The sequence below is a fragment of the Ovis aries genome, chromosome 2 (assembly GCF_016772045.2).
Source record: "Ovis aries strain OAR_USU_Benz2616 breed Rambouillet chromosome 2, ARS-UI_Ramb_v3.0, whole genome shotgun sequence".
Lineage (NCBI taxonomy): Eukaryota > Metazoa > Chordata > Mammalia > Artiodactyla > Bovidae > Ovis > Ovis aries.
The window spans coordinates 138,851,223-138,878,597 of NC_056055.1; the positions used below are offsets into that span (position 1 = coordinate 138,851,223).

Here is a 27,375-nt window from a genome sequence, read left to right on the forward strand (position 1 = left end):
ATCGTCAAGAAGACACAGTAGGAGCTGTTGGGACGCCCTCGTTACTGTTTTTAGCAACAAAGGCTGATGTGTTATCTTAAGAGAGTAGGGAGGTCAGAAAGGGGAAGGAAAATATCCTGATAGGTTTCGCTGGCTTCCCTATTGCCAGAGCTTCCCTCTGGTCCCTTTGCCTGGAAATACAAATAATCACACTCATTAACAAAGCCGTGAAGGCAATTTGGCTGGAGATGATTCACTTACTCTGGTGCCCGTCCCACCTGAAGCCTAGATAGCAATGTAAGAGGTGGCAGCAGCAGCGGCTGCAGAGATAGGTGAGTTACAACCTTTCTGCTCCTACATTCTGCTCAGTCTATTTACTGGACAAAGATGAATCTTTTCTCTGAGCCAGAAAGACAGAGAAAGAGAGAGTAACAGAGCCTATGGAAGCAAACAGTGACACTGCCTGGGTACGGTCCTGAAAGAACAGCCCAACTGAGTTATTGAGTCATTTAGGAGAACTCCAAGTGTATTAAAATAAGACCAAACTCATATTTACTTAAGTCAATATGTAAGGAGAACTGAGGTCACCAGGTATGTCTGGACAACGAAAATGAGTCATGTTTGCATTAGTTACCTATTGTTAAATGGCAAATTCTGTGGATGAATTGCCTGGACAATTGCAATTTTTATTTCTTTTCTTTCCCTCATAGTGGCTCAGATGGTAGAGAATCTGCCTGCAACGCAGGAGACCCAGGTTCAGTTCCTGAGTCAGGAAGATTCCCCTGGAGAAGGGAACGGCAATCCACTCCAGTATTCTTGCCTGGAAAATTCCATGGACAGAGGAGCCTGGCAGACTACAGTCCATAGGGTTGCAAACAGTCAGACACGACTGACCGACTAAGCACAAGCACAGCATATACGATCACGCTGTCTCTGACACCACTCCAAACTCCCTCTCACTTATAAGATTGTTTGTCCTTGTTTAAAAGATTCTGATTGTATCTACACTGAACTACAGATTTAAAGCATATATACTATTTTGGCCAAAATGGATCAATCCACTGATAATCTTGATTCCCTAATCCCCAGCTTAATCAAACTGCTGTCATCAGACCAGAGTTGTTTAGCATGGTTTAGACACAGCCTTTGTCAGTTTGTACAGGTTTAGAACAGTCTTTGGTTAGAACACAAAGAATGTAGCATTCTTGCTGCCTTTGCTCTGACAAAGAAGGCAGAACTATTGAAAAATCATATTTTTCAGGTCATTGTTCTCCTACAAACTCACTTTGTGTTTAGTGTTCTCAAAGATCCTAAGGATCCGTACTGCAAACCTTGAGGAGAGTCTGGAAAAGAGAACAGAAACCTACCAGGAGAAAATATCCCATCACCATCTTTACTTGACCATCCAACTATCTCTCTCATCTTCTTAAGTGTTATTTGCTCCATGAGGACAAACACTGGTGCAATTTCATATGTAAACCTGGAAGGTGGTAAAAAAAAAAAAAAAGAAAAGAAAAGAAAGAAGTCAAATCACTTATTTGGAGAACACAGATCACTGGTTTAGTTTTGCACTTGGGTTTGAAAAAAAAAGATGTTCAAAATCACTAAAACAATTCATTTCCTAGAAGGGTATTGAGTCACTAATCACAGAATATCAGAAACCAGCCTGGGTTATTGAGAGAGGTGGTGGAGATACCTGCTCTGTGATTCTTCAGCAACAAAATAGACTCTCATCTGAAAGGAATGTCTTAGGTGTGGTCCACCCAGAGAAATAGAAGGAAATAAAATGAATTTTCTGGGTTCCTTTCACTTCTAAGAGTATAGGATGATGAAAATGCTAATTGAAAAAAATATTCTAAGTTCTATATAAAATGTTTGCAACATTTTTAAAAAAGAGACTGCCAATTTCACACTTGTAGAATCTATAAAACCCAGAACCAAAGTCTATCTTTTAAGAACAATGTAAATATCTGAAAGCTAACCATGAAGATAATTGGAAATATTGACCATATTTTAAAGATCTCAATATAATTATCTACATAGTTTTTTTACTGATGATCCCTAAGGACAGTTAGGTTTCTATAACTCTTTGAAGTCAATACCTGTCAAGAATAATTATAAGTGATGATTTCTAATGACCAATTACAAAAAAACCAAGAAGAATGTCAACTGGCACACAGCTGACTGAGGGCATCAGATATACTGGTAGGTTAGCTTTGACTTCTTATTTAAAAGTAGAAAGCCATGCTCTTCTCAAAGCAATTCAAACACAAGCACGGTGTAGTGAGCAGTCATTGAAACAAGATCATGGTACCAAGGCTTTGGGTTTAACAGAAATCAAAGAAGGTCAGTCTATAGAAAATTAAGCCAGAAAACAAAAAGATATTTACTGTGAGGCTTTTTGTCTTTCTTCTTTTTGCTTGGCCTTCTTAAGCATTGGAGTTTGTGGGCTCGGCTCAGACCATGCTCCCTGAAGAGAGATTCCTAGATTGACTCAGCCAAATGATAAGGGGAGATTTTATCCCTGGTTAGGATATTCAGGCTGAATGCCAATGCTGAGGACTAAGGGAATTTTTGCTAGCTTAATGATTTAGAAAAGCTGTTTGCAAGAATGAGATAATAATGGTTGTACAAAGACACAGGTGAAGATACTAAGTTTTAAACATGGAGAAAAATTAAACAATCCAATTAATCACATGGTGGTAAAAGAGGACAAAAAGATCTTGCAGGATCCTCAGGGTATATCTCTTGGTGGAAGAATTCTGTTTTCAAAAGAATATGTCTGTTTTCCTTGGGAGGACCCTTGAAATTTAGGAGGAAGACCCTTGGAAATCATGTGTTCAGTTACCATCACCTCTGGAGGTCACAATCATGCTTTGGTTCTGCTCTGAGCCCCATCACCGTAGCAACCAACACTCCCTCATGTCTGATGGCCTGATAAAGGAAGAAGAAGAGAAGGATTCCTGGTTTAGCCTGTGCTGCTGAGTGTACCAAGGGGCAAACTCATGATGTGGTTCTATCCGTTCTTGAACAAATGCATTATAAACAGTGCCACCGATTGTTGGCAAAAATGTATGCATGGTAAAGAGGTACTGGTGGCCAGCTGTGTGCTGGAGTCTCAGAGTACCAAATGAGAAAGCTCTCTAGGGTAAGGCAAGGAATCAATGGAATCATATACCATAATATCAGAACCTTGTCAAGGACTGGATGAAAGCTGGACCAGAATCAAGTCAGTGCAGGAACCACATGGGGAAGGGAGAAAGGATGGTGTGGAAGGCCAGAGGGTTGGTCCACTTCATGATTTGAATCAATTTAGGCCCCAGATTTGCATGAACTAGTCTTACCAGGAATATGACCATTACTCTCAGGATCAGAAGGAAGAATCTAGAGAGTCTGATCATGAGACCATCTGATCTTATCAACCTCAGGTTCCTTATTTATGCCAGGTTCACGATTCCAAAAGCCTTAGTTCTGTTCAATAAATAGTTAATGAATGACTATTCTCTGCCAAGTGGCTTTTTATATACCGAGGAGACAAAGTTGTCACAAGACACCATTCCCAGTCTTGAGGAAGAAGTTTACTAGGATGAATCCAGCATCTTGGTCTTAGCTGCATCCTATTTGACAGTCCTTGCCTGGGTCTGAAGGACTAGTTTAACCCCACAGCTAACACTGAAACTTACTCTGATTCATGACCTTAGTCCTGACATCCTCTCCTGGAAGCTGGTATTTTGCCCCATGGTTGTTGATCCTCAGCCAGGCCCGTCACATGGGCTGACATGGCGTCCCCATTCCTGACACTCCCTCTGAACTTGCTTTCTCATCCGGGCCATATTTACAACTGGGAGTCTGCTTGCACCCAAAGCCTCAGAGAAGACTGTGAAGCTCACCCTAGAGCAGTGGTTCTTAACTGAGATCATGGATATCCTTAGGACTTCCAGGAAAGCTATAGCCCCTCTCTCCAGGAAGGCAACGAGGATACGCACATCATTGTGTATACTCTTGGAAGAGACTCTTCTCTTGCAGCCAGGACTCCAGGTTTGGTACCCCTTCCGTAAATGACAGATGAAAGTGGATAAAGTCAAGAGATCAAAGGTCAAATATGGATTCAGAAGAAGCTGGTTAGGTGCCAAAGGCACAGTACAGGATGATATTTCAGAATCAGAGGATAAGAAGCTAAACCTGCCAAAAGCTCTAGGTTGAAGCATAAGAACACAGGACACAGGATTGAAAGTAAGGATTTAAAAACAGTATGATTTTGACATTCAGGGAGTGACACTAAAGGAGGGTTTCTATATTCTGAGTAGGGGAGTGAGTCAGCCTATTTTAGTAGTTCAACTCACCCTCCCAGTGGATTTAACTCTGAACCAAGGCAAACTGATTGTTAAGCTGATTTTCTCTGGTGGCAGAATCTGCCAGTTGCTAACCAATATAAAAATTTCCTTTACTTCACTCAATTTTATTTGGGGTTGCAATTCATTCAGATCAAAGACTATTTTCTATCTTCTCTAGGTGTGACCATGGGATTAAGTTCTGGCTAAAGAGATGCTATGAGAAATGTCATATGGAGCTTCTGAGAAGGTTCTTGGAAGGAAAGAGTGTGCTCCCCTTTTGCCCTTCCTCCCTCTTTTCTTTCCTTCCTTTGTCCTTCCTTCCTCTGCCTGCACTCCTTTCTGAGATCTAGAACATGAAAGTGATGGCTAGAACTCCACTAGCTAGCTTGCACCATGAAGATGCAGATACTGAAGATGAGAGCCACATGCCTCAATATGGATCAGAAAGGCACAAGGACCCTGCGTCTTGGTGACTGCTAAAACAGGAACTATTTTAATGAGAGGAAGAAATAATTTTTTATGTTGCCTTACTAACTTGACACTCCTCTTAGATTTTATCCTCCTTTTGGATAGAGTGGTTACCTTAAAAGATAACACACCTGAGGGGGAGCTTAGTGAGCTCCTCTGATGTCCAGAGATGATGGGAGACAGGAACAAAAGAGCTGGAAGGTTGAAGGGAGGAGGGGTTGCAGATGGGGAACAGTGACCTGTGGGGTGGCTGCCTTTCCTGGGTGTGTGCATTGTACCTTGTATGCACTGGGCACTTAACCCTGGTATCCTGGTTAGTCTTCAGAACTACTCTGTAAGTTGGATGTAATTCTTCATTTTTTTTTTCTGAAGAAGAAACTGAGGTTCAGAGAAATTCAGTAAGTTGTTCCAAGATCTCATATTTAGGGTGTTTGCCAGCCTGAATTCCAAGTCCTTTACATCAGAGCTGCTTTTCTATGACAAACGAGAACTACGCACTACAGCCTCCTTTGTAACAACCTGCCTACTAGTATAAAGTGATGGATAACCCACAAAGAAAATTCCTTCTGTGTAATTTTTATGAAAATAAAGTGCTAGATACTTGAAATGATAACCTCATAACAAAGGGCTGTGATAGATCTTGCCACTGGGATTACGTATTGTCATCAAGTCCTTGAAGGCAGGTTGTTGTTTATACCCGGGCACTGCTCAACCCACACAGTTGTGATCAGTGGCCATGTTTTGGAAGAAAAGAGCTGTATATGCTGTGGCCAGCTACACACTGGTGATGTTTTCTTTGAATCTTCAGAGTCCTTTGCTTGGAAGAATGTATCTCCAAGCTGAATGCACAGGCAGGTGTGAAAGCATAAACATGAATGTTCCTTCTATTCTAACCATCAGGTGCCTTATACTTTGTCACTTGGATGGAAACATTGGATAGTTCTTTTAAAGAGACTAGACTGAAGACTGTAGTTATTATTCTGCATTACCAGTGCCACCCAAACTCAATGAATATTACAGATCAAACAATGAGTATATCACTAATTAAATCCTACTCAGCCAGAAAAGACCTTTTTGCCATTCTTTTCTAAACTTATTTTGAACACTGTTCCCAATTGGAGAAGGTACTGTCACAAGGGAGAAAATTTCTGCATAAGCTCCTGACAGTCCTGCCACATTTCATGATCTTCCAGGGGAACTGGCTTAGAACACTTTCTAGATAATAGTTATTACTTCTTCAGACAATGCCTTGTCTTGAGAACTGACAGAAACTATTTCACAATTGTAAATAACCTTTGCGATCGATCTGTTGGAATCGGATCATATTTTATAAATATCCACTGTTCAGTACAGCTGCAATTACTATGTGCCATTCAGTTGGACTGGCCTTGACCTCAGATGGCTGGACAATATTTTAGCATTTCATGGCTGAGCTAAGGGAAGAGTAACAGACTTTGATTTTATGAACACATACCAAAAAAAGAGGAGAATTTGTGAGATCTCCTTGGTTAAAGGAAAGCCTTTTAGGAGAATATGTGGTCCTAAATGGTTCAACAGGGTGAATTTCTTTTATTTACCTTGAGATTGAGATATATATATATATGTATATATATATACACATACATATATATATCAGATCACAGCCAAGAGGCCTACAGAATACACATTTAGAGACATTCAGTGAATTCAGTGCCTATATATAATTAAGGGTCCTTGGGCCTTAATGTGTATATACCTTTTACTCTATTTTTCTCATTTATTTTCTAAATACTTAAGTTTCTTTTAAAAAGCTAAACTTTCTAATTAAAATAATTCCTTAGTGTGAGATGTTCAATTAAGCATTAGCATCTTTTTCAAGTTATAATTAATATATTATGATGTCTATGTTTGCTGATATATTTTTTTATCTCACAAACCACAAAGATTATAAAGACTGGAAGAGGAGGTTTTGTTGAGGAGATCATACAGGTGATTGTATCTCTGACCCAAATTCCTCCCAGTTCTTCAGAGCCTCAGTCATCCAACATGGACAATCCATGAAGTTAACTTTGATTTACAAGCAGGGAGCAGGAAAACCATTTTGCTTTTCAATCAATTTAATCTTTCATGCCTTTTAGCACTAATGGCCTTGGTTATCACATTTGCTTTTTAAATTCTGTCATTGTTTTAAGTTAATAAACAAAGAAGGAATCCTTAATTAATAGAAAATTTTCTGAATGTAGTTAAGTATTTTGAGTCACAGCATTAAACAGCTTTGGAACACACGCAAATCAATATAAGTTTAAAATGACCTTTCAGGCTTTGTGGCTGGTAGTAGTTTATTTAAGAAAAATAGAATACCTAGAACTTTAATAACTTACATTCTATCTTGATGTCAAATGAAATTTCTCTTTTTAAATAATACCACTCTTTAAGCTAAATTTATTTTTCAAGCCTACTTTCAGTTCAGTTCAGTCACTCAGTCGTGTCCAACTCTTTGCGACCCCATGAATCGCAGCACGCCAGGCCTCCCTGTCCATCACCAACTCCCTACTTTACCACAACAAGCCTACTTTACAACGAACTTAAAAAGTAGATAGTTATTTTCCAAATATTTCTAGTGACTAAAATCCATATAACTTTTATAAAGTCACTTAAAAATTATTGCAATAACCATATTATTTCCCTCTGGATACTTTCATAGAATGTGGTACCATTGTCTGGATATACAGAGAGTGGTAAACATTATCATAAAGTTAAAGAAAAGGCAATACTCAGTAGGTTATGATGACTTTCCATCAATCTGCAACCTGTCCTTGTCTCCAGAGAGGGCATGTGTATGTAGAATAAACTGTGGGGTGATTACCAGAAGAGTACCCAAATATTACTTGCACACACCCCCCTCCTACCCACCAGGATTTTAGAGTCAGTTTCAAATAAATTTACAAGAACTTAGAAACAAAGACTTTGGAAGACTTTGGCTTTGCCTACTCAAATAAATATGAAAAGAATTTCACATTCAGAAAAACAATCAATTATTTTGAAAGGAACATATAATTCCTTTCAAAGCAATATATAATTCCTTTCAAATGAATACGTAATACCTTTCAAAGGACTATCACTACATGAATTGTTTTAGAATTTTTAGTTGAGCATAGGCTGATCAAATTGGTTTGTGGCTGGCTTTACAGTCCCCTTTAATTTTGAAGAAAATATGACCTAAATGATAAGGAGCAATATGCTTGGGTGGAAAAATGGACCAAGATCATACCCCAAAACATGGCTTCTTTAAACATCTCATTAAGAAATGCTAAGTCTTTTAACAAGAAGTTTCACACTAAACTTTAAAAGTTAGAGTTATTACTTCTTATGACCATGTTCTTATTAAACTGCACTATTCAATTAAAATATAGTTTATCAAATATGAAAATAATATGTGGGACTTACATATTGGTATTGGCAGTTGATGTCAGCCACTCGCCAGCTAAACCAATGATATCCAATCCTGTGGAGAGCTGGTTGAAAAATCGAGGATGACCTAAAGAGGTGAGTAACAGAGAAGTATCAAGGCATACTCAGATTTTTCAAGTTGTCTTCAATTCAAAAGTTCCACTCCACTAGGCCACAGTGATGGGACCTGCATCCCAATGGCCTAATAGGGCTGCCCAAGAATACTGAAGGAAGGGCAGGTTGACCCACCCTTTATCAACATTTAGCACTGAAGATGTCTCTCAAACTCATGTTTCTAAAGCATAATGCTTTTAAATTAAAAATCCAATGTCATAAAAAGAAAAATCTGTCCAGTATCTTATTTGTTGATTTCCAGATGAGCTCTGCTGCTGCGGTTTTTTTTTTTTTTTTTAGTACAAATCTGGATGTGGTGGTCGTATTTCTCTCCATAAATATCTCAATTTTTAATTTAACATCTCAAGCTTTTGATCCCCAAGTCAAGGTATACTCATGGAGGAGAAGAGGCTGCAGGCCTCAGAGGGGGCCTGTGCCTGTGCAGAGCTGATGCCAGCTCTGCGGCTGGTGCCTAGGCACACCATCACTCTCTGGGCCTCTGTGTCAGTCCAAAATGATGTCAAGCACTGGTGTGTTTTGCCCACATATAGTCGGGTGACTGTTAAACTACATATGTTGCTGAGGTGACCTGGCATCTGCTCTGTGAAACAGGGGCAGACACAGCCTCATTCATTCACTGAGTTGTTGGTAGAATAATTTATATTATTATATAACTCAAAAGCCCTTTTCAACCCGCCACATGCTTTATCAGGCTTTGTTCTTGGCAACGGCAAATTCAGGATTATTGCCAAATTTTGGCTGATTTGGTGTTCACGGGAAAGCTTAACCCCACACAGCAGGTTAGGCTGTCATGCAGGAGCTGTCGTGATAGATTACCTAAGGGTGTCTGACAGGGAACTGGTGTTAGAAAGATGTGCTGACCGCTGTGTTTCCAGCGGAAACTGCTGGTGCTCCTGCAATAACTGTCAGAGAGCTAACGTTGGAATGTTCCTGATCTAAGTCCTTCTCTTTGAAAGTCTGCCCTTCCCTCCATGTGACGAGGACTCATTCAGAACATCTGGACTAGGACTTCTTATAGCAGAATATACCAATCTCTGCACTCCAAGAGTCCTTGAAAAATACTGATCTTTAGAGAAAATAAAAGCAGCAGAAATAGTAAGCTTAGTGTAAGTTCAAGGCCAGATTCCAGACATTCATGTAGATCACTCTAAATAGCTTAAACTAGTTCATTTTGTTCTACTGTGTCTGTATCTCCTACAACATAATTAATTTTGTTCAAGTCCATTTAAATAAGTGTGTGTGTATGTACATATGTATATCTTTAATACTCACTTGAAAATAAATATTTCATTTTAATACAGGTTTGAATCATAAATAAAGGCAATCACACCAGTGGACAATATATCCAAATCATGTTGCATAGCAAAGACAAAAGATGGACATAGACTAACAAATGCCTTCAGACAAAAGTGAAACAATATCCAGGAACAGATTAGCCATCAGACCAAGGTGAGATATAACTGGACTGACGAGCACACTTTTCTTTAAAAATCAGACGCAGACTATAATTGAGTCTTGGCCATCTTTCAGTTATTCAAGGAAGCTACCCTTATACCAGTGGTGTTGGCAGACTTCAAAAGCTTTTGGGATTCTTTGGCAAGCCTTGTTATTTCATCATAACCCTTGTTTCTAACATCCAGTAGTCTTACTCAGCTCTATTACCACACCCTCTCCAGTCATATCTTCAAACGACTAGGAAGAGTGAGCAAGATAATAAAGGAGAGAGAGAAAGAGAGAGAGAGACAGCACAAGACACTACCAGTCATGGCCCCGGGGCTTCCCTGTGGTGACAACTGTGCCAAGGACTGCCAATTCCCGTCCATCTGTTTGCCCAAGAGCTCAGGAAAGCCAGGATGCAGCGGGGAAAGACGGTAGGAAGAAGAAACCACTGCTTGATCCCTAGGCTTAGAAAGAGCCAGACAGAGATCCCCAAAGTCTTTGAACTTGAGGTACCTTGGTCAGGATTACCAAGTAGAGAGAGCTCCTATAACACAGAAAGGAGGAAAGAGGGTATTACCCCTCCAGGGCTCCCCACTGGAGACAGCATTTGGTGCCTCAGAACCTCTAAACTCCACAGGATGGAACAGAATGAGAAGAGTGTATAAGTGTGTGACCACGGGGCCTGGAAAATAGAAGGTGCAGTGGGTTCAACCATGTCCTGTAAAAGACACGTTCAAGTGTTAACCCCCAATTCCCATGATTTCATTTGGAAATAGGGTCTTTGCGGATCTACACAAGTTAAGATGGGGCCACACTGGATTGGGGCAGCCAATAATCCAAAGAAGAGAGAAATCTGGACACACACACGTGAAAAATGTCATGTGAAGGTGAAAGCAAAGATTGAGTGATACATCTGCAAGATAAGGGATCCCAGGGAATTCCCACAGCAACTAGATGCTGGAAGAGGTAAGGGTGATCCCACTCAAGAGTCTTCAGGGACAGCATGGCCCTGCAGACACTTGGATCCTGAACTTCTAGCCTTCAGAACTGTGAGAGAATATAAATCTCTGTTGTCTTAAGTTACCCAGTTTGTAGCAGCCATAGGAAACTAGTATAGAAAGAAAAGGAAGTGGGCCCAATTCTCCCCAGTTTCAGGGATAGGCAAGCATAGGATTCATCAGAAATGAGGCAGGGATGAAAATGGAAGAGAGAAAAGAAGTGAGGGATGGACCATTCTGCTCTCTCTAGGTTGTGAATAACCTAAAATCAGCAATGAAACTCTACATAGAACTTGACACAGCACCATGCATCTGTATCCTTTAAGTCTATTTCTGCAACAATAAATAATAATAAGGCCAGTGTTGGGCCTTCCACCAAAACTGCCGGTGCCTCTGGAGGTTCTGTGGTCAGGGAGTACTTTGCTGCTTCCTTCACCAGGGTCTGTGTTTCTCTTTCAACATGACTTTGACATCCTGACCATTGGCAAAGGTCTGCTGCAGGGCAAAGGTGCCTCTGCAGGTCCACTTGGCCCTCAACATTACCTGTGCGGACCCCATATTTCAGGGTGTCTCTGCAGTCAACCAGGATCTGCTCCAGGGACTCGGGGTGGTCAGAGAGTTCCAAGTTGAAGCCCTCCATGCCTTCCAGCAGCTGGTGGGGGTGGTGGAAGTCCAGCACTTTGGTGGAGCGATCGAATGTCTTCCGGACATAGTTGAGGAGTATGTCCACCACCTCCAACAGGAACTGCACAGTTTGCTCCTCCCCGTTCTTAGCCGGAAGCAGATCTGAGGGGGGAAAGTCAGTGTGTGGTTATCACCTGTCTCCTATCTGGATTCCCTCAGCTTAGAAATCCCATGGTATCTTTATAGGCCTAATTTCCTCCCAGGATACATATGTGCATTATCTGTTGTCCCATCTTTGCAGAAAAATGTACATAATCATATACACGGAAGTGTTGCTTAGACTCCCTGGGAGTTCACAGACTTTCTGACAGTTAAGATGCTCATAAGTAGAAAGCTTTGAGAAGCCGCGAGCAGCCTACCACTGCTCAATGCCGCTGTTATTCATCTGGGCACCTGTCAGGCATGTAATGTACAGGGCTTCTGTCTTGCTGCCCGAGTACCAGGCATGCCTCTGGACATCTGGCTCAGACACTGGGCTTTTGGTTTGGTGTTATTATGATGTGCCTGATCTATTGCTGGTGGAAGGTGAGGCTTCTGTGGATAGAGGCTGAGGACTCCCTGAAGACGGTGGTTCTTTATGTCCTTAGACTGAAAACTAGAATTGGAAGATGAGGCTTAGGAGGGTGGGAGAGGGGACTCCTGCCTGTCTCTTGACCCTATCCTTTGCAGCTCGGCTTTTGGGATGCCAGGACGTGACCCTGTGTTCCAACTTTTGTTAGGCAGAGTCAGACAGGTGAGGCAGCCATGGAGAAAAGCGGAAGCTGTCAGTCACAGCTCAAGAACAGGCTGGCCGTAATGATGTTCTTTGTTTATTCTTCAGATTATCCCTCTCATATCTTGTGAGTCTTGTTTACTGTTCCAGTTTGGCCTCCACGGCTTGTGGGGAGCTCATGGAAGGAGGTGGTGATGGGTTTACCTCTGAGCTCATTGGGAAAGACTGGGAAAGCACCTGCTGAGACTGTAGTAGGGGAAGCAATAGTGACTGAAAGATCTTCAAAAGAAAAATGAGCTTTAGGACAGCAATTTGGTCATGAGGCCCAGTTACACAGCTTTCCACAGGGCGATTTTGTTGTGGTGGTGGCCACCACCTTGGAGCATAAATGCTAATAAGAGAATCACTGGATTTTCTTATATGTAAGCTTGTTCTGGATTTTCAGAGTCTATGAATCTATTATTTGTCCCTGCAAGTATCTTTAGAGTTGATTGTTTTACTGATTATCCTCATCCAGCTTTCAAAGGATGGCGACCTGGACAGTATGGAAGGAGGGAGAATATTCTAATCAGACGTTGGGAAAGCAGTTTCATGATGCTTCAGAGGGAATAATAACTTCTTTTGGTAAGATCAGCAACATTTCAGGAGAAAGTAAAGAAACTCCAATAAGGAGCCTACTGGCTAGCACTGGGGCTGGGGTGGGGGTGGGGAGTACCTCGGGCGAACAGGTTGGAGAAGTCTGTCTCCGTGCGTCGGAAGCGGCCATCCTTGTCACTGTTTTCACAGGAAAGCAGGTTCTTGGAGGACTGCCTCTCCTTGAAGGCGCTCACAAGCCTGCTCTTCTCTTCCAGGCTGTTGGTCCTCTGCAAGAAGCCTGTAGCACAAGAAGCTGGGTCAGAGGAGGGGCAGCAAACTCCCGGCCTCACAGGATTAGCTGCCGGCCCAGGTTGACTCTCCAAGCAGGATCCTTGCATCCCCTGAGAAGAAGCCGAGTGTCTGTGTTTTCAGTGTAAGGGCTCTGGCACTGCTCGCCTTCAGGCGGGGAGGGGGCAGTGTCAAGTGTCATCAGTGGTACAGACCCAGTCATGCAAGAGAGAAAAATAGTAAGTGAAGCCCATTCTCCTCTCTGAACATGACAGTGAATGCAGAATTAAGTCAATTGGACAGCTTCCACTCCAGTAACCAGCTCCAGGATGGGGTTTTAAGGGAAGGGATGCAAAGAGAGAGGATGCTGCCAGTACTGGGTTTACGGGCTGTGTAGCCAGAGGGAGGAGGAGGTGAGGACCAGCACTGAGCACTGGGGAAGATGCTTTCCTTGGGTATACCAGGTAAACACTACCAGGGTTGAATGTAAGTTTAATTTTTCAGACCCAAACCTAAAGTACAGCTTTCCCTGTTCCCTCCCCCTCTTAAATAAAGGTATTGAAGAAAGAGACAACAAAGCCTAAAATTTTATGTGTGGTGACATTTAATTCTATAAATACTTATTGAGCACCTACTGTGGAAAAGGACTTAAGCTAAGCATTTAGGATAGTGGACAAATAAAGATAAATGAGAGAGATCCCCTCTTCTCCAGGAGCTTACAGTTTGGCAGCTGGTGACCAACAATGTAATAAATTGAGAAGAACTCCATGGAGATGAACTCTGAGTCCAGGGTGGGAGTCAAAGCCCTCCCCCCTGCCCCTCAGAAGGGGTGGAAATCTCTCCTGCTTGAGGAGAGCAGTGCAGACATTACCAGCGGCAAACCTAGAAGCAGGCTGAGCTGAAAGGGCTGGAGACTCTGCCAGCCAAGAGCACTATTTCTTCCCTCAGTACCTCCACCCATCCCTGCTTCTGTTCCTTCCCTCATCTCCTCCAACTCAGTCTCAATCTTAGTCAGAAATACAACACCCTGAAAAGAGGAAGAAAGTTTTAAGTTTCTTGGTGACCCCAAAGCTGTATTTGTAGATTCCAAGATCCTCGGGGAGTCACAAATGTCACAAGGCAGGCTTGGAGTAAAGTTCCAAGAGGTTGGAAGAGAGGCAAGTTATTCTGGGAAATTCAGCTTTACTTCCCCAGGACTGCAATCAGTGGTGAGGAGTGGAGGAAGGAGGGATGCAGGGGGAAGGCCGGGGTGATTAGAATCCTCCCACATGCAGGAGCAGGGTCTATTTTTGGAGGGAAGAATTGAAAGGCAGAGGCACCAGGCCTTCCATTGTTCCCAGCACTTTTTAAATGTATCACTAAAGCTCTAAAGGACGTCAGAAGGATGGGGATACCCTATAATAGAGCTCCACACTTAGATGTGAAGATGGGGGTTGCATCTTCTCCCTCACCTCTTCTCCTACTTTCTGAATTCCTCCTTCAAACCCTTAGAGTCCAAAACCAGAAGCCCTCATTCATTTACCAGAGGGGTGCAGGATCACCTGGCACCTGGGTAAGACTGCTCCCCTACGCCCAGAACTGGCAGCTTGGAGTCTCTCAGGCTGGAAAGACCATGTCCATGTGCCCTAATGGAGAGGAGGTCCTGCCTTGCTGAACTCCTGCTTTCCAGGTCTCTGACTTCTGGTTGGCTCTGACTCACTCCCTGGAGAAGTCTCTGCCTTGAAATCCCTGAGCATCTCCTTTCCTCTGGGAAAGGACAAGGACCTGCATTGGGGCTTTGGGTATTATCTCCAAGAGAGTTCTTGACACAGGCATTCCCAGAGGTGTCCTAATAGGAATGGGAGATGACAGTTACAATGCAACTTTAAACCTGCATCCCATTCCTGAACCACACTTCCTGGAGTGGTGGCTCAAAATGTCTGCCTGAAATGTGGGAGACCTGGGTTCGATCCCTGGGTTGGGAAGATCTCCTGGAGCAGGAAATGGCAACAGACTCCAGTATTCTTGCCTGGAGAATCCCATGGGCAGAGGAGCCAGGTGGGCTACAGTCCACAGGGTCGCAAAGAGTCGGACACGACTGAGCGACTTCACTTCACTATACCTCTTGTAATTATCTTATGCATAGCACAACTTATACTACATTATGAAGGTGAAAGTCACTCAGTCGTGTCCAGCTCTTTGCGACCCCATGGATTGTAGCCTGCCAGGCTCCTCTGTCCATGGAATGCTCCAGGCCATAATACTGAAGTGGTATATTCCTTCTCCAGGGATCCTCCCAACTCATGGATTGAACCCAGGTCTGTAGCTCAGACGATAAAGCATCTGCCTACAATGCAGGACACCTGGGTTTGATCCCTGGGTCGGGAAGATCCCCTGGAGAAGGAAATGGCAAACCGCTCCAGTATTCTTGTCTGCAAAATCCCATGGACTGAGCAGCCTGGTAGGCTACAGTCCATGGGGTCACAAAGAGTTGGACACGACTGAGTGACTTCACTTCACTTTCACTCCTGCACTGCAGGCGGATTCTTTATCATCTGATCCAATACTACATTATAATCCATGATAAAAGCCATTAGTTTGCTAATGTAAACATTTAATGGATATGATTTTCAGAATAACACTTCTTTGGGAATGTATATGTTTTCTAAAATATTGGGAGCCTCAAAAAACGGTCAATAGCCCCAGCCTCTCTGGGCTCTGAGAGGTTCTGGAAGGAACTGTATGCGTCTCCAAGGATGATGAGGTGGTGGACAATGTCCTCAAGGACACTGAGGTTAGTGTTTTGACAACCTCCCTGGCTAGCAAGTGGTCTTAGAAGCAGAGGACCCTGAGACCTGGTTTCCCTGGTGGCTCAGACTGTAGGTAAAGAATCTGCCTGCAATGCAGGAGACCTGGGTTTGATCCCTGGGTTGGGAAGATCCCTGGAGAAGGGAATACCCACTCCAGTATTGTGGCCTGGAGAATTCCATGGACTGTATAGTCCATGGGGTCACAAAGAGTCAGACACAACTGAGTGATTTTCATTCACTTTAAGCCTGTGAACAACTGGTCACTTAACAATCTCAGGAGGCAACGAGGCGCTACAACCTGATCAAAGCTGACTGTAGCTTCGGCTCTCTTCCACTTACCCCAGTGGGGCCTCTCTGGGCTCTGCTGCTGGTTCCTCACAGCTGACCCCAAACTCAAAGGCCGAATCAGCCCCATGAGTTGGGGGAAGTGTGAGGAATTAGAGAGCACTGGGTTCAAGCTGGTTGTTTCCAAGCGGGCTTTGAACTGAGCCTGGCATAAGACTCACCTGGCCAAGGAAGCAAGTGAGGCCTGAAGCCCAAACCCATGCTGTCACCCATCAAGCTATAGCGTGGAATTGCATCTCCCTAGAGGAAGGGGCTCTTTTCCTGATTTTTCTGGGATATGAGTACCCTGCCAGATCTCTCCCCCCACTTCAAACACTTTTATTTTTGTTTCAAGAAACTGTAAGTATAGAGAATTTGAAATCTATGTTTAAAAGCTGGTGACTGACACAAAATAAGACACACATGTAAACACACTGCATGGGGCTAAACAAAACAGCTTAGGGGCTGTAACTGGGAGCCAGTTTTGGAGCTCTGCATAAAGAAGTGGTTGAGGCCCAAGGACTCACCAGTAAGTCAGCAGAGCACAGAACCAGAACTCAGGGCTCCCTGTATCTCCTTCTATTTGGGTCACACCATCATGCCTGTAAACCACCCTGCTCCCCACCTCTTGGCAAGTCCCGGGGTTTCTCCCGGCTGACTGCTCTCCCAGGTGATTCTGCCTCCAGAACTAAGGGTCCCACCGGTGAGACCAGGGGCCTTCCCAGCAGCTTTGTTTTTCTGGTTGGGGATGGGGATCTAGGAGAGGGGATAGGAGAGTGGAAGAGGTTGAATCTTGGCAAGGCACTGAAACGTTTAATGGGGGTTACCCAGGGCAATGGATTTGGAAATGAGAAGATGACCATTGGTCCCCTTAACCATTTTAAGGTGAAAGGTCAAACCAACCTGGATAGGGTCAGGCCAAGAGGGCATCTTTCAAGCCCATGAAGGCCTGGGATGAAAGCGGGCTGGGTCTCTGTGTGTGGAGGAGGGGACCGGCTGTAGATTCAGGTCAAAACCAAAGACTGCACTTTGCCTCCGGGAACTAGACTAAAACGGAAAGCTCAAGCTGGCTCAAAGTACGGAAAAACAAATCCTCTCGGTGTTTCCTTTCGGAATCGAACGTCTTGGAAAGCCTTCTAGCCTGTGGCCCCCAAAGCTTGCATACTAGCAGAAGCCAGTTTCCCGTGGGCAAACCGCCAGCCCTCTCCCGTTACAGGGGTTGTAACTTTCTTGAAATTAGTGTTGGGGAGGAGAGTAAAAACAGAAGAAACTCCCGAAGGATGGTAGCCCCCAAATTCCGCCAGAGCTCCTCTTCCGAGGAAGTTAATGCAAGCCTCTACTCCCCAGTTCGCGGACCCCAGTTCCGGGACACCTAATCCCAGATCCAGGGATGCTCCTGCCCCTCTACCCTTTCGGGGCACTTCGAGTGTGTCTCGAAGCGGCGTTTAGATTTTTTTTTCTCCCAGACTCCCCTGTTACAGTCGGGGCAACAGGGGGCACCGCCCGGGACCAAGGCCAGGAAGCCAGGACCGGGATGGTCGAGGGCCGCCCTCCAGGCAAAGCTTGCACCGCGGGGAAAGCAGCCCTCGGCCCCAGCCGCCCGCACCCCGCCCTCGACCGTGGCAGGCGCCCAGGGCCCGCTCAGTTCTGCTTGCCCAGCTGCATGACAATGACGGCTGACGAAGCCAAGCGCCGCGGCCGCCGAAGGGACCTGGCGCGAAACGGGCTATTAAGTCGGGAATGGCGGCGGGGGGAGGGGGTATTTATAGAACAAAGCTCGGCCGCCGCCCGCTGCCCCCGCGCGGGGACGCGGCCCGGGACTCGCGTGCAGGGGAGAGGGCCAAAGCCAAGGCTGGGCTTTCCCCGCAGAACGCCTAGGTCCTGGAGTTGAGCAACCCTTCCTCGCCGTAATTGCTGCTCCTCGGATCAAGGCGACGAAGCCCCAGAATCGCAGGGAGGGCGCCGCGCGGTCAGGCAGGGGAGAGTGGGTTTCTCCCAGAAACTGCTAAATAAGTCTTCTGTCTCAGGTCACCAACTGCCGCCGCCCTGGGGCCCCGGGATGATCTGTCCCAGAGGCCACGGGCTCGCCGGCCTGCTCGCGGGGTTGGGTGGGCGCGCGCGCCCACGCCTGCGCCGCCGCTATCTCCCGAGCGCAGCAGCTGAGGGACTGCCTTTTAATAAGCCCCTCGTTAATCTTCCCCCGCCTGTCCAGCCCCTGCTCGGGGACGTCCGTATTTTCTGGGCCCGATAAGGCTAGAGATTTTAGACGGTGAAATGTATCAAGGAAAGCAAGTCCTCATTATTCAGCCGGAGCCACTCAGCTGTGTCCCTTCGAACAAATCTTTTTTTCCTTAAAAAAAAAAAAAAAAAAATCACACCCCCTTGGGCGTTTTCATTTCAGATCCTCACGTCTCCGGAGAGCTGTTCTTTCCTCCCCTCCAGCTCGCAGATCTATTGTTCCTTCCTCTCTGACGAATCGTGCCCGACACCCCCTCTTTCCCTCTTGCGGCCCCACACCCCCTTGGCCCCCTTTCCCTTCCCGCCTCTCCCTTCAAGGGCAAGCTCCTCAAAACCTCTAGCTTGCACTGCCCGCACCTCCTCCAGGCAGGGCACCTAGGGCTGCAGGCAATCCTTTCTTTTGGCCTCCAAGGCCTCAAAGAACGTAAGCTGAATGCGTTTTGACATTTCGGGGCAAAAATGTCCAGCCGAGAAGCCCACTTTCAACCCGCAATGGTGGAGAGGGAAGAGGTACGACGCGTTAGCCACCGTCTCAGCCGTGTATGTCGCCTTGGGCCTGCTCTCCAGGAAAGCCAGACCTTTTACTCCACCTTCGCGACACACAGGCCGAGCGCTCCGGTCAGAACTGCCCCAGAAGAGCGAGGCTGAGGTACTGGGGCGCTGTGCTCGTCCCCAGCCAGGGGAGCCCTGAACCCTGGACCCTATCGGAAAAGATCCCTTGGGAACAGGTCAGGAGAGGGCAGAGGAAGGTCAAGACCCACAGAGAAGCGTCTCCGCCCGGCGTCGGGGCTGTAGACACTTCCGAAAACATTCAGAAGCCAGGATTCCCTTCCGCTTACATCCCACTCTCCCAAACCCGCCAAACCAGCTCGCCTCGAAGCCCTTTGCGGCCCAGCGGGCCCTTTCACTCACCGCAGATCTTCAGCCCCAGTTTCCTGGTGCATCCATGGGCCACGCCGCACCAGGTGTCATACGCTAGAAAGCAAGAGACGCGCGTTCAGTGAGGCTCGGACAGCCTGGGACCCGGTCGAAGGCAAAGGTGTTCTGGGGAGGGTGGGGGCAGGTCTTTCCCCAACGAGCTAAGAGTCTGACCTTTGGGCTGACAGAGGGACTCGTGCCCTCAGAGAACCCACCGCAGTCCCTTTCCGATTCTAGTTCAGATAGGGAACAGTGTCTCTGAGAGGCCGCGCGCCCCGCGCTCTGCTGGGCCTCCAAGCGACCCCAGCCATTCAAGTAGAGTAGCCGCCGAAGGGTCGCGGAGTGGGGCAGGGCTGGCTCCTCAGTGGCCCAGCACCCACCCGCAGGCCCTGTCCCTTGGTCTCTGCCCGAAGGGCGACCACTGTAGCCAGGAAAGGGAACACAAGAGACATCTGGGACCAACGCGTCTCATAATTTCTTGGCGGGTCTCCAGCCGAGTGGCAGCTTAAAATAAACTGGCATGAAATGGGGTCGCGGAAGAGTTCAGGAATTAATTGGGTGAAAAATAGTATTTGACTAGATGATCGGGCTCGCTTCGCTGCTCTTCAGTGGGACTGGGGGAGTCAGTAAGACAATAGTGCGCCTGGGGTCTTCATCCCTGCCCCCTCTTCCTAACCTGCCCCTCATTAACCCTTCCCTCCGGCATCTCGAGAAGTAAAGGGAATCAGACACTTTTTCTCGAGGTCTAAATCGGGGACTCAGGAGCTGCCGTATTCTGACTCCACAGTGTCTATCCTGCCTTCAGGGTTCAGCTTCCATCCAGGAGTACAGGGGTGCCTGAGGAGCCAGCATGCGACCTGGTATGCTGGGCCTAGCGAGAAATTCTCCTCAGATTCCTCATAGCAAGGCGTCTCTAGTCCCTCCCATCCCCCACCCCGTCCTGGCCGGTGCCTTCAGCCCGGCGCGAATGTTGGCTGCGATAAGGAGAGTGACATCCATTAAACCCGAGGCACAACAGAGCCTCAGCGGGGAGAGGAACTAGCCCGATGTCAGAGAGACAGCGTGTCACAGATGGAGTTCCTGCATCAGACAGTAAATCAGTGCGAAAGGTAAACCTCAGTTACAACACCTTTAGGGTAAAGTGCTATTTCCACCTTACAGAGCTTTCACTTTAAACGTCATCCCACCTAATCCTCATAACCCTATGAAGCAAGAGGAGTGTTAATCTTAAGACTCATTTTTATAAGTAATAACAATGAGGCTCAGAGAGGTGAGGAGAGTTTTCCAAGGTCACTCAGCTATGGCTTGGAGTTCAGACCCATCGCACTGCCTTTTAGAGTTGGGGATTACAGTGAAAGAAAGTGAGATGGGAAGAGGAAGTGAGAGAGCCCCTTTGATCTGGGGAAGACTGAGTGGTCTAGGGCAAAGAGGTGGGGTCGCTGCAGTAAGAGGTTGTGTAAGATTGTGTGAATTAAGCAAAGCCACTTCTTAGGAGACCTTGGAGGAGCAGAGAAGTGGAGCCAGCTGGGCAGGCGAGAGTGGGTAGAGAGCCAGGTGAGTGAGTGCAGCCTGGGATGCTCACCACAGCTGGGCTGTTGGGGCAGGAAACAAGACAGGTGCTTCTCAGAACCTGTGTTTCAGGATCTTCCCTCTGCCTTGGCGAATTCCGGGCGTGACCTCCAGGCCATGAAGGAACTCAGGTCAGTGCCTCTGCTGGGTCTGGACCTGAGTTTGGGCACATGGGCTCCACTGGGGGCTGCCTCTGGGAAGTAGGGGTATGATGGGGGTGCAGGACTCGAAGGTGGATGAATACTATGGATACTCACCCTTGCCAAGGCAGCAGAAAAGGGGCAGGAAATGTGGAGAGAACTGGAAAAGAAATCCGTCTGTGCCTCAGCAACAGACAAAGGCACTAAGGCCTCCGAGCAGCTCTGGTGGCCAGTGTGCAGCTCACCAGCCGCCAAGACTGGTGGCTCTCTTGAGTCCTTTTTTATTGTGTGGGTAATTGTAGCTTCCCTGGGGGTGGGGCATGGGCGCTGCAAAGGGAACTGGAAAGCAGCCTAAAAATGTAAGAGGAGGTCTCCTGCCAAGAAGCCAAGGGCAGCACCTATGGGTAGGATAAAGGGCTTACCTGACCACTCCCTCCTCCGCCCCCTGCCAACCTTCCTTGTTGAGAACAATTGATGTTTTCTCAAGCTTATAGAAAGTGCCATAAAAGCGAAGCAATGAGCCCTCTTTCCGATCACAGTACCACCCTTAAGCCCCCTTTTTATGCAGAAATTTGGGGGCCCTTACTCTCTGGAGCTGATAGATTTGGAGGGAGACCATTTCAATCTAAAGTGGAAAACGGAAAACAATTTTTTCATCTTCCCACCTCTACAAAGAGGTAGGAAATCAATCCGAATTAAGCCTAGATTCTACAGATGGGTTGAGGAGCCACACCGAGCTACGGATGGGGAAACATTAATCTTCCCGCCACCTTTTATCTGGTTCCCCCTTTCACCCTTTGGGAGGTGTCCACTGCTGACAGGTCTCCTGCCCCGGAAAAAAGAGAGTGCTGCTCTCTCCTTCTGCCCTGGCAAACCTTCTGGGCTCCTCTGTGTTCCCCACTTCTTGCCACTCAGAATGCGGCCCACTTTTTTTTTTTTTTGTCTTTGAAATGTAATTAATTGTCTAAAATGTCGAGGCTTACTCTCAGAACGTTTTATGCTCCTTTTTCGCCGCTGGCTTCTCCCTCACTCGTCAATAGCTCGAAGCAAATTTGGAGCAATTAGGGACCCCGAGTTTTCTAAAAGCTGCAATTAACGTCGAAATTTCCGCTGATTGTAGACTTTCAGGGGGAAAGACGGAGTGGGAGGGGTCAGATCTCGGCTCAACGAAATCTGGAAATAGAAAACTCTATTCCCAATGAGTCTCCCAGCTCCTCACACCACCCCGTGCACCGACCCCGGTCGTCTCACCTAGCAAAGAAACCACACACCACACAACACAACAAAAACAACACTCTCACCGCGCGTCCTTCACCCGCAGCGAAAGATCGCCGCCGCTCCGACCCTGTGTGGTTCCCACTCTCAGCGCCCTGGAATCACCTAGCATCCCTGGCAGTCTAACGACCTCTGGTTGGACCTGGGTCAGGGCCCCATTTCTTTCTAGCCTCCATCATCTCCGCGCTCCCCCTTCCCTTAACGCCAGCGCAGACTCCTCAGGTCCCAGCGCCCCCATCTTTCCTACATTTGATAGGAAACCGGAGCAGGACCTACTTGTGGGGCGCAGGTTGGTAGTATTGGGGTCCACTCCCGCGTTCGAGGAGGTTGCGGACGAAGAAGGGGTCGAAGACGCCATCAGCTCGGTCGTCCCGAGGCCTCTGCTGTCCGGGGTCCTCGGCCGGTCGGGGCTGACCGGCTAGAAAAGGCTGCAAAGAGATTCGAGAGCTGTATGGGGAGGGCTTCCGGGGTCCTGACCGACTAGAGGGCTTCCGGGGTCCAGGCGCGCGGCAGGCGATTGAGGGGCGGGGGCCGCGGACGCTCCCGCTGAAGTCTGGGCTAGGGAGAGGCGAAAGGAAGGGCAGCTGGCGGGCAGGGTTGGGGGAGCGCCAGGCTGGGGACTAGGGGAGGAGACGTGCACGCGAGCTCTGGGATTCGGGCGCTCGCAACGTAGCCCCGGGCTCCTCTCCAGTCTGGCGGCGCGGTGGCGCGACCTGGAGCGCAGCGCTGAGACTAGGGGAACCCAAGGCCAGTGCAGGTCGCGCGGGTTTGGGCGGCTGGGCTAGGAGGGCTAGGGAGACTCAGTGCGCGATTTTCCAGCCCAGCAGTGACTAGCCCTATTGGGTCTCAGCAGCCGGCTGGCGGGCAGGCGGGAGGGGCGGGGTGGGGGTGGGGGTGTGAGCGGGAGGAGGGCGCACAGGGCGGGCACGTCTGGTTCGGTGTCTGGTTCCCGTTGTTGTGTCTGGCTAATTCCCTGAAAAGAAGGAGGCTAACTGCTCCGGGGAACGGGGACTTTGGTGAGACAAGGTGAGAGGAGAAAAAGGGGTTCGTGTTTTCACGGTCTCCCTCGGGTTTGGCTGGGGAAGATACACAGTCACCTTGTACTCCAGACAGCCAGAAAGCAGCGAGTCGGAACCTCGCTCGTCTCCCTCTTGCCCCACCCGCTTTAAGCCATTTCGAAGCCACGAACCGGGCTCCGTCCTTGTTTCTGTATTTCCCCTCCATCCCGGATTTCTCGCTGTACAGACCCGGGGAGGGTGAGGGAGGCAAGGGGAACATCACCGGGGAAACCAAGTTGCGCCCAGCGCGCGGGAGGGGGCAGACAGGGATAGGTGCGCGGCGTCCCTGCTCCACGCTCAGCATTGGTGCGATGGCTTCCGAAGGCCAGGGAACAGAGAGTGCGGGCAAAGCTGGGTAGATACAAGAGCCTGCAGAATAGCGCCCGCAGGCCACCTCCTCCACACTCTCCATAGGACCTAGCCCCGCGCGCGCACTCGCACAGCAACGTAGGCAGCTGGGAGACACCGGTTTCTGGGGAAGTAACAGGTTACCGCTCTGAGTCGCGCCTTCGGCTGCTGCTGGCCAGGAGCCCATTGGTGAGACCGGTGCTCGCAGCCGGGAAGCGGAGGAGAAAATCGCTCTCGCTCCACTTCTGCGTGAGCCTCAGCCTCTGTGCGTCCTCGGGGCATGGATCTAGCTGATGGGGATAGAATGATTGTGAAGGCTGAGGTCTCTGCATCGTGCAGGAACTGGGAGCCAAGACTGGGGCGGGCGGGACGCTCTCGGTTCAGGAGGGTAGATGACAGACCCTGGGGGTGGGGGTTGGCCATGAAACCGCGGCTGAACAAGACCCAGCTGAACAGTCGCGGCTGGGCACTGGGAAGGTCCCGGCGGTTGCGCGCTTACCCACCTAGGCTGGGAGACAGCAAGCCGCGCGCTCCTGCCCCTCTTCTGCGTAGCGCCCAGCGATCTGCCCGGCTCGGCCCGGCTCTGCCTCAGGTGTAATCTGCCCGGCGTCACCTCCAGCTGCAGCCTCTCTTTTGCTAGCACCGTCCCGCACGCGAGCTCCTGGAAGAGAGGAGAGCGATCCGAAGAGACGGCTGCTTGGCTTTGGGGGAGGCGGAGGCGGAGTGGGGAGGCGGGGACCGGCTCAGCAGGGGAATCACGAGGCCGCTGCTCGCGGGGGCAGCTCGTGGGCAGAGCGGCGGGGCTCCTTGCAGGTGCCTGACCGCCTCTGGAGCTTTGTAGGGCGATTATAAACCCAGATCACGGGTTTGCACCCGGAAAAAAGAAAAGAAAAAGCCCTATGAGTAATCCAGAACGTACTCAAAACGCTCTGCTTTTTGAGCTAGGCAGAGGGTCGAGTAAGGAGAAGGAAAAGAGAAATTCTATGAAGAATTCTGCCTCGCTTCTCCCTCCCTTTCCTCTCCCTCATTACCATATCCTCGAGAAGACAAGAGCTGTAGCTTTGCCTCAGTTACTTGCCCCGCGGCTCAGCCCCCCAGCTCTATGATGCCTCCTAGAGCGAAAACCACTCCCTGGGTCATGTCCTTGCTGGCTTTCTACTGAGCCAGGATTGTTGTAAAAGCAAAGGACGCAGAGACGAGGAGAGAACTCGCAGACCCGTAGAGGACTCCATCTCTTTTTCACTTCAGTTTTCTTATCCTGCTCGGAGCTTCCCTAAGTACTCCACCGGAGCACACTACCGAGTGCCTCCGTAGAGAAAAGGGTCCGATTTCCAACCCACCATACCCTCCCTCCTAGCTTCGGTTCCCTTGGTGATGGGGAAAGGAGTCCTCCTGATTGATCACATCTGAAGGTTAATAACACGCACGAGCGCCGCTCCACACACAAGGGGAACCCGAGCATAGAGGTGGCCCGGGGGTGGGCTGGGGGAAGCGGACCGGCCATCTCTGCCCAGGCCCGCACCCCTCCACTCTCCCTTCGTCTCACGCTGTTTAAGGATTCTCTTTTTGCAATATTTAGGCGGGTTGAACAAACTGCCGCGTTCCGAAAGCCCCTCGCGGTAAAAAGGCGTTCACGGAAAAATTTCCACCAGATGGCGCCAGGCGGCCAGAGAGCGAGAGGCCCTGTGCTGGCCGGGTCTTTCCTGGCACCCCAGGGTCAACACCTGGAGGGGCTGGCGTGGCTGTTATTCTCCCGCCTTTTCAAGCCAACCCTCAGGCACCCTCGTCTCTAATTTATGGTGTGCTCTTTCCTCCAACCCAGTTTCTTTTTCTTTAGAGCAAAACAGAGTTGATCATTGTGTCTGGGTGACACAGTGTAACCAGTGATTCCTTTCCTCGTTTTCACAGTGATTTTGTGGTTGCGATGCTGCAGGCAGGGGTTATTTATGGACACTTCTTCGGCCTTGCTAGCCCACCGGAATCCTGATTCTTCTCTCTGAATGTCTTATTGCCTTTCACCATTACACAGTGGGAATGCCGAAAATCTTACAAAGCACTGAAAATTCCGTAAGGGAGACCGAAGATTCCGCCCTTCCGCCTGAGAAGATACAGTCCGATTTAGTAAGAGGGTTCTCGTTGTGAGGTTTGAAATAACCCCGTTGCCCTTGATACTAAAGAAAATACTGTTGCCGGCTCTCAATCTTACAGCAAGACCTCGAGCACTTTTTAAAGACGGAAGAGCATGCAGAAGGGCGGGCGTAGGTCACTGCAACTCCGGGTCCCAGAGCTCAGGACTGGGCAGGTGGGCGTGCCCACTCCGCCCAGGAAAAACCCTCCAAACCGCGCACCGGGCAGCTTCTCTGCCACGCTTGAAAAACGCAGTTTACTTAGAAAAAACGCTGGGAATTCCACCCACACCCCCTCCTCAGGTCTCCCTAAAAGAAATGGTTGCGCCAATCAAGGACCCGGGTGCTAGTGATAAATCATTCAAGATGCGCTGGGGCTAGAAGGCCAGCCGGAGGAGGCTCCTCTCAGGGTGTGCTGTACCAGGAAGACGCCTGCTCACCTTCTGTCCCTTCCACCTTCTCCCAAGACCCGAGATTCCCCAGAATGGAAGATTTGTTTACCTTCACCTGTGGCATCAGACACTTCCAACCACTCCCTCTTCTGATTTCTGTGTCCAAAACGCTCACCTCTAACGTTTTAGCCAATAAATAATCTCGCCGGAGAAAGAAATCTACAGGACTGTGTATAGCAAATTAAAGCTGAGTCCGTCCAGCGGCACAGCTATCCCTCCCTTTCTCCTTTATACAGAGGGAAGGGAAGAATGAAGGCTCCTGCTTGTCCTTAATTTTAAAATGTTTAATATGATATTAGTAAGTAATATGTTAAATGTTTATTAATCACATGCTTGGTGTCAGGCACTGTTTTCAGGGAATTTACACTGTCTTGGCAACTTATATTATCCCTGCATTCATGGACATTCCAGTTAGGAGGTGAGAGAAACAGTCTTGGGGACTTCATGGGTTTGGTTTGGTTTCCAATTATCTTCCATTCCAACCCAGGGTCTTGGGCTCGGCGGAGATGGTAAAGAACAGAGGGCCTAGAGTTTCACAGTTTCAGCACAGCGAGTTCGGACGTAGGCACGGCTCTTTCAGCACCAAGGACAGAGCCCACGATTTGGAAGCCAAAGCCTCCAGTTCGTCGGCTTAGGTCACCAGTATTTAGCAAACCCGCCTCCCTCGCACCTCCCGGCAGTAAATGCTGGGTTTGTTTTCTCCTGTTGGGGCGGGATGGTGGTGGCGGTGGTGGAGTACCTTACCCCCTTCTTGCCTCCCCAGTAAGAATATGCAAGGAGGGTGGTTGTGGTTGTCTTTTGGCTCTTCAGAATATTTGGGATCTATATTTTTGTTTATATTTTTCCACTCTTCTTTTTATCTTTTATTACTCTCGGGGGAAGATGTTTTGGATAATGGGGGTGGTGAAAAGATATCCTCTCTAGGGACTCGAACCGGTGGTGAGGGGTGGCCGGGAAGGGAGTGGTATCCGCTCAGCTGTTTCGTTTGCGTTTGATCTAAGGTTTAGCACTTTGAAGAAATGGGAACAAGATGCCCAGAGGCAGAAAAAAGAGGCGGCGAGTGCGACCCCTCTGATCTCTCTGTTCCGGGCGTGG

At 48.1% G+C, this 27,375-nt stretch overlaps 1 protein-coding gene across 3 annotated transcripts; it reads right to left on the reverse strand.

The window, feature by feature from the left end:
• Nucleotides 1–1,348: 1,348 nt before the first annotated feature.
• LOC101117393 (glutamate decarboxylase 1) lies at nucleotides 1,349–24,407 on the reverse strand. 3 transcript variants are annotated; one of them, XM_042243735.2, is made up of 8 exons: nucleotides 24,206–24,407; nucleotides 22,573–22,724; nucleotides 19,307–19,369; nucleotides 12,895–13,053; nucleotides 11,327–11,569; nucleotides 8,208–8,298; nucleotides 2,828–2,913; nucleotides 1,349–1,459 (listed from the first exon to the last, which is right to left on the reverse strand). In XM_042243735.2, the coding sequence occupies exons 2-7, from the start codon at nucleotides 22,652–22,654 to the stop codon at nucleotides 2,877–2,879; spliced, it is 675 nt and encodes a 224-aa protein (XP_042099669.1). In that variant the 5' UTR covers nucleotides 22,655–22,724; nucleotides 24,206–24,407; the 3' UTR covers nucleotides 1,349–1,459; nucleotides 2,828–2,876. The 3 variants fall into 3 exon arrangements, with proteins under 3 accessions (XP_042099669.1, XP_042099670.1, XP_042099671.1); XM_042243736.1 differs by having other exon boundaries at nucleotides 1,351–1,459; nucleotides 2,834–2,913; XM_042243737.2 differs by lacking the exon at nucleotides 1,349–1,459 and adding an exon at nucleotides 2,396–2,449.
• Between the last annotated feature and the right edge of the window lie 2,968 nt (nucleotides 24,408–27,375).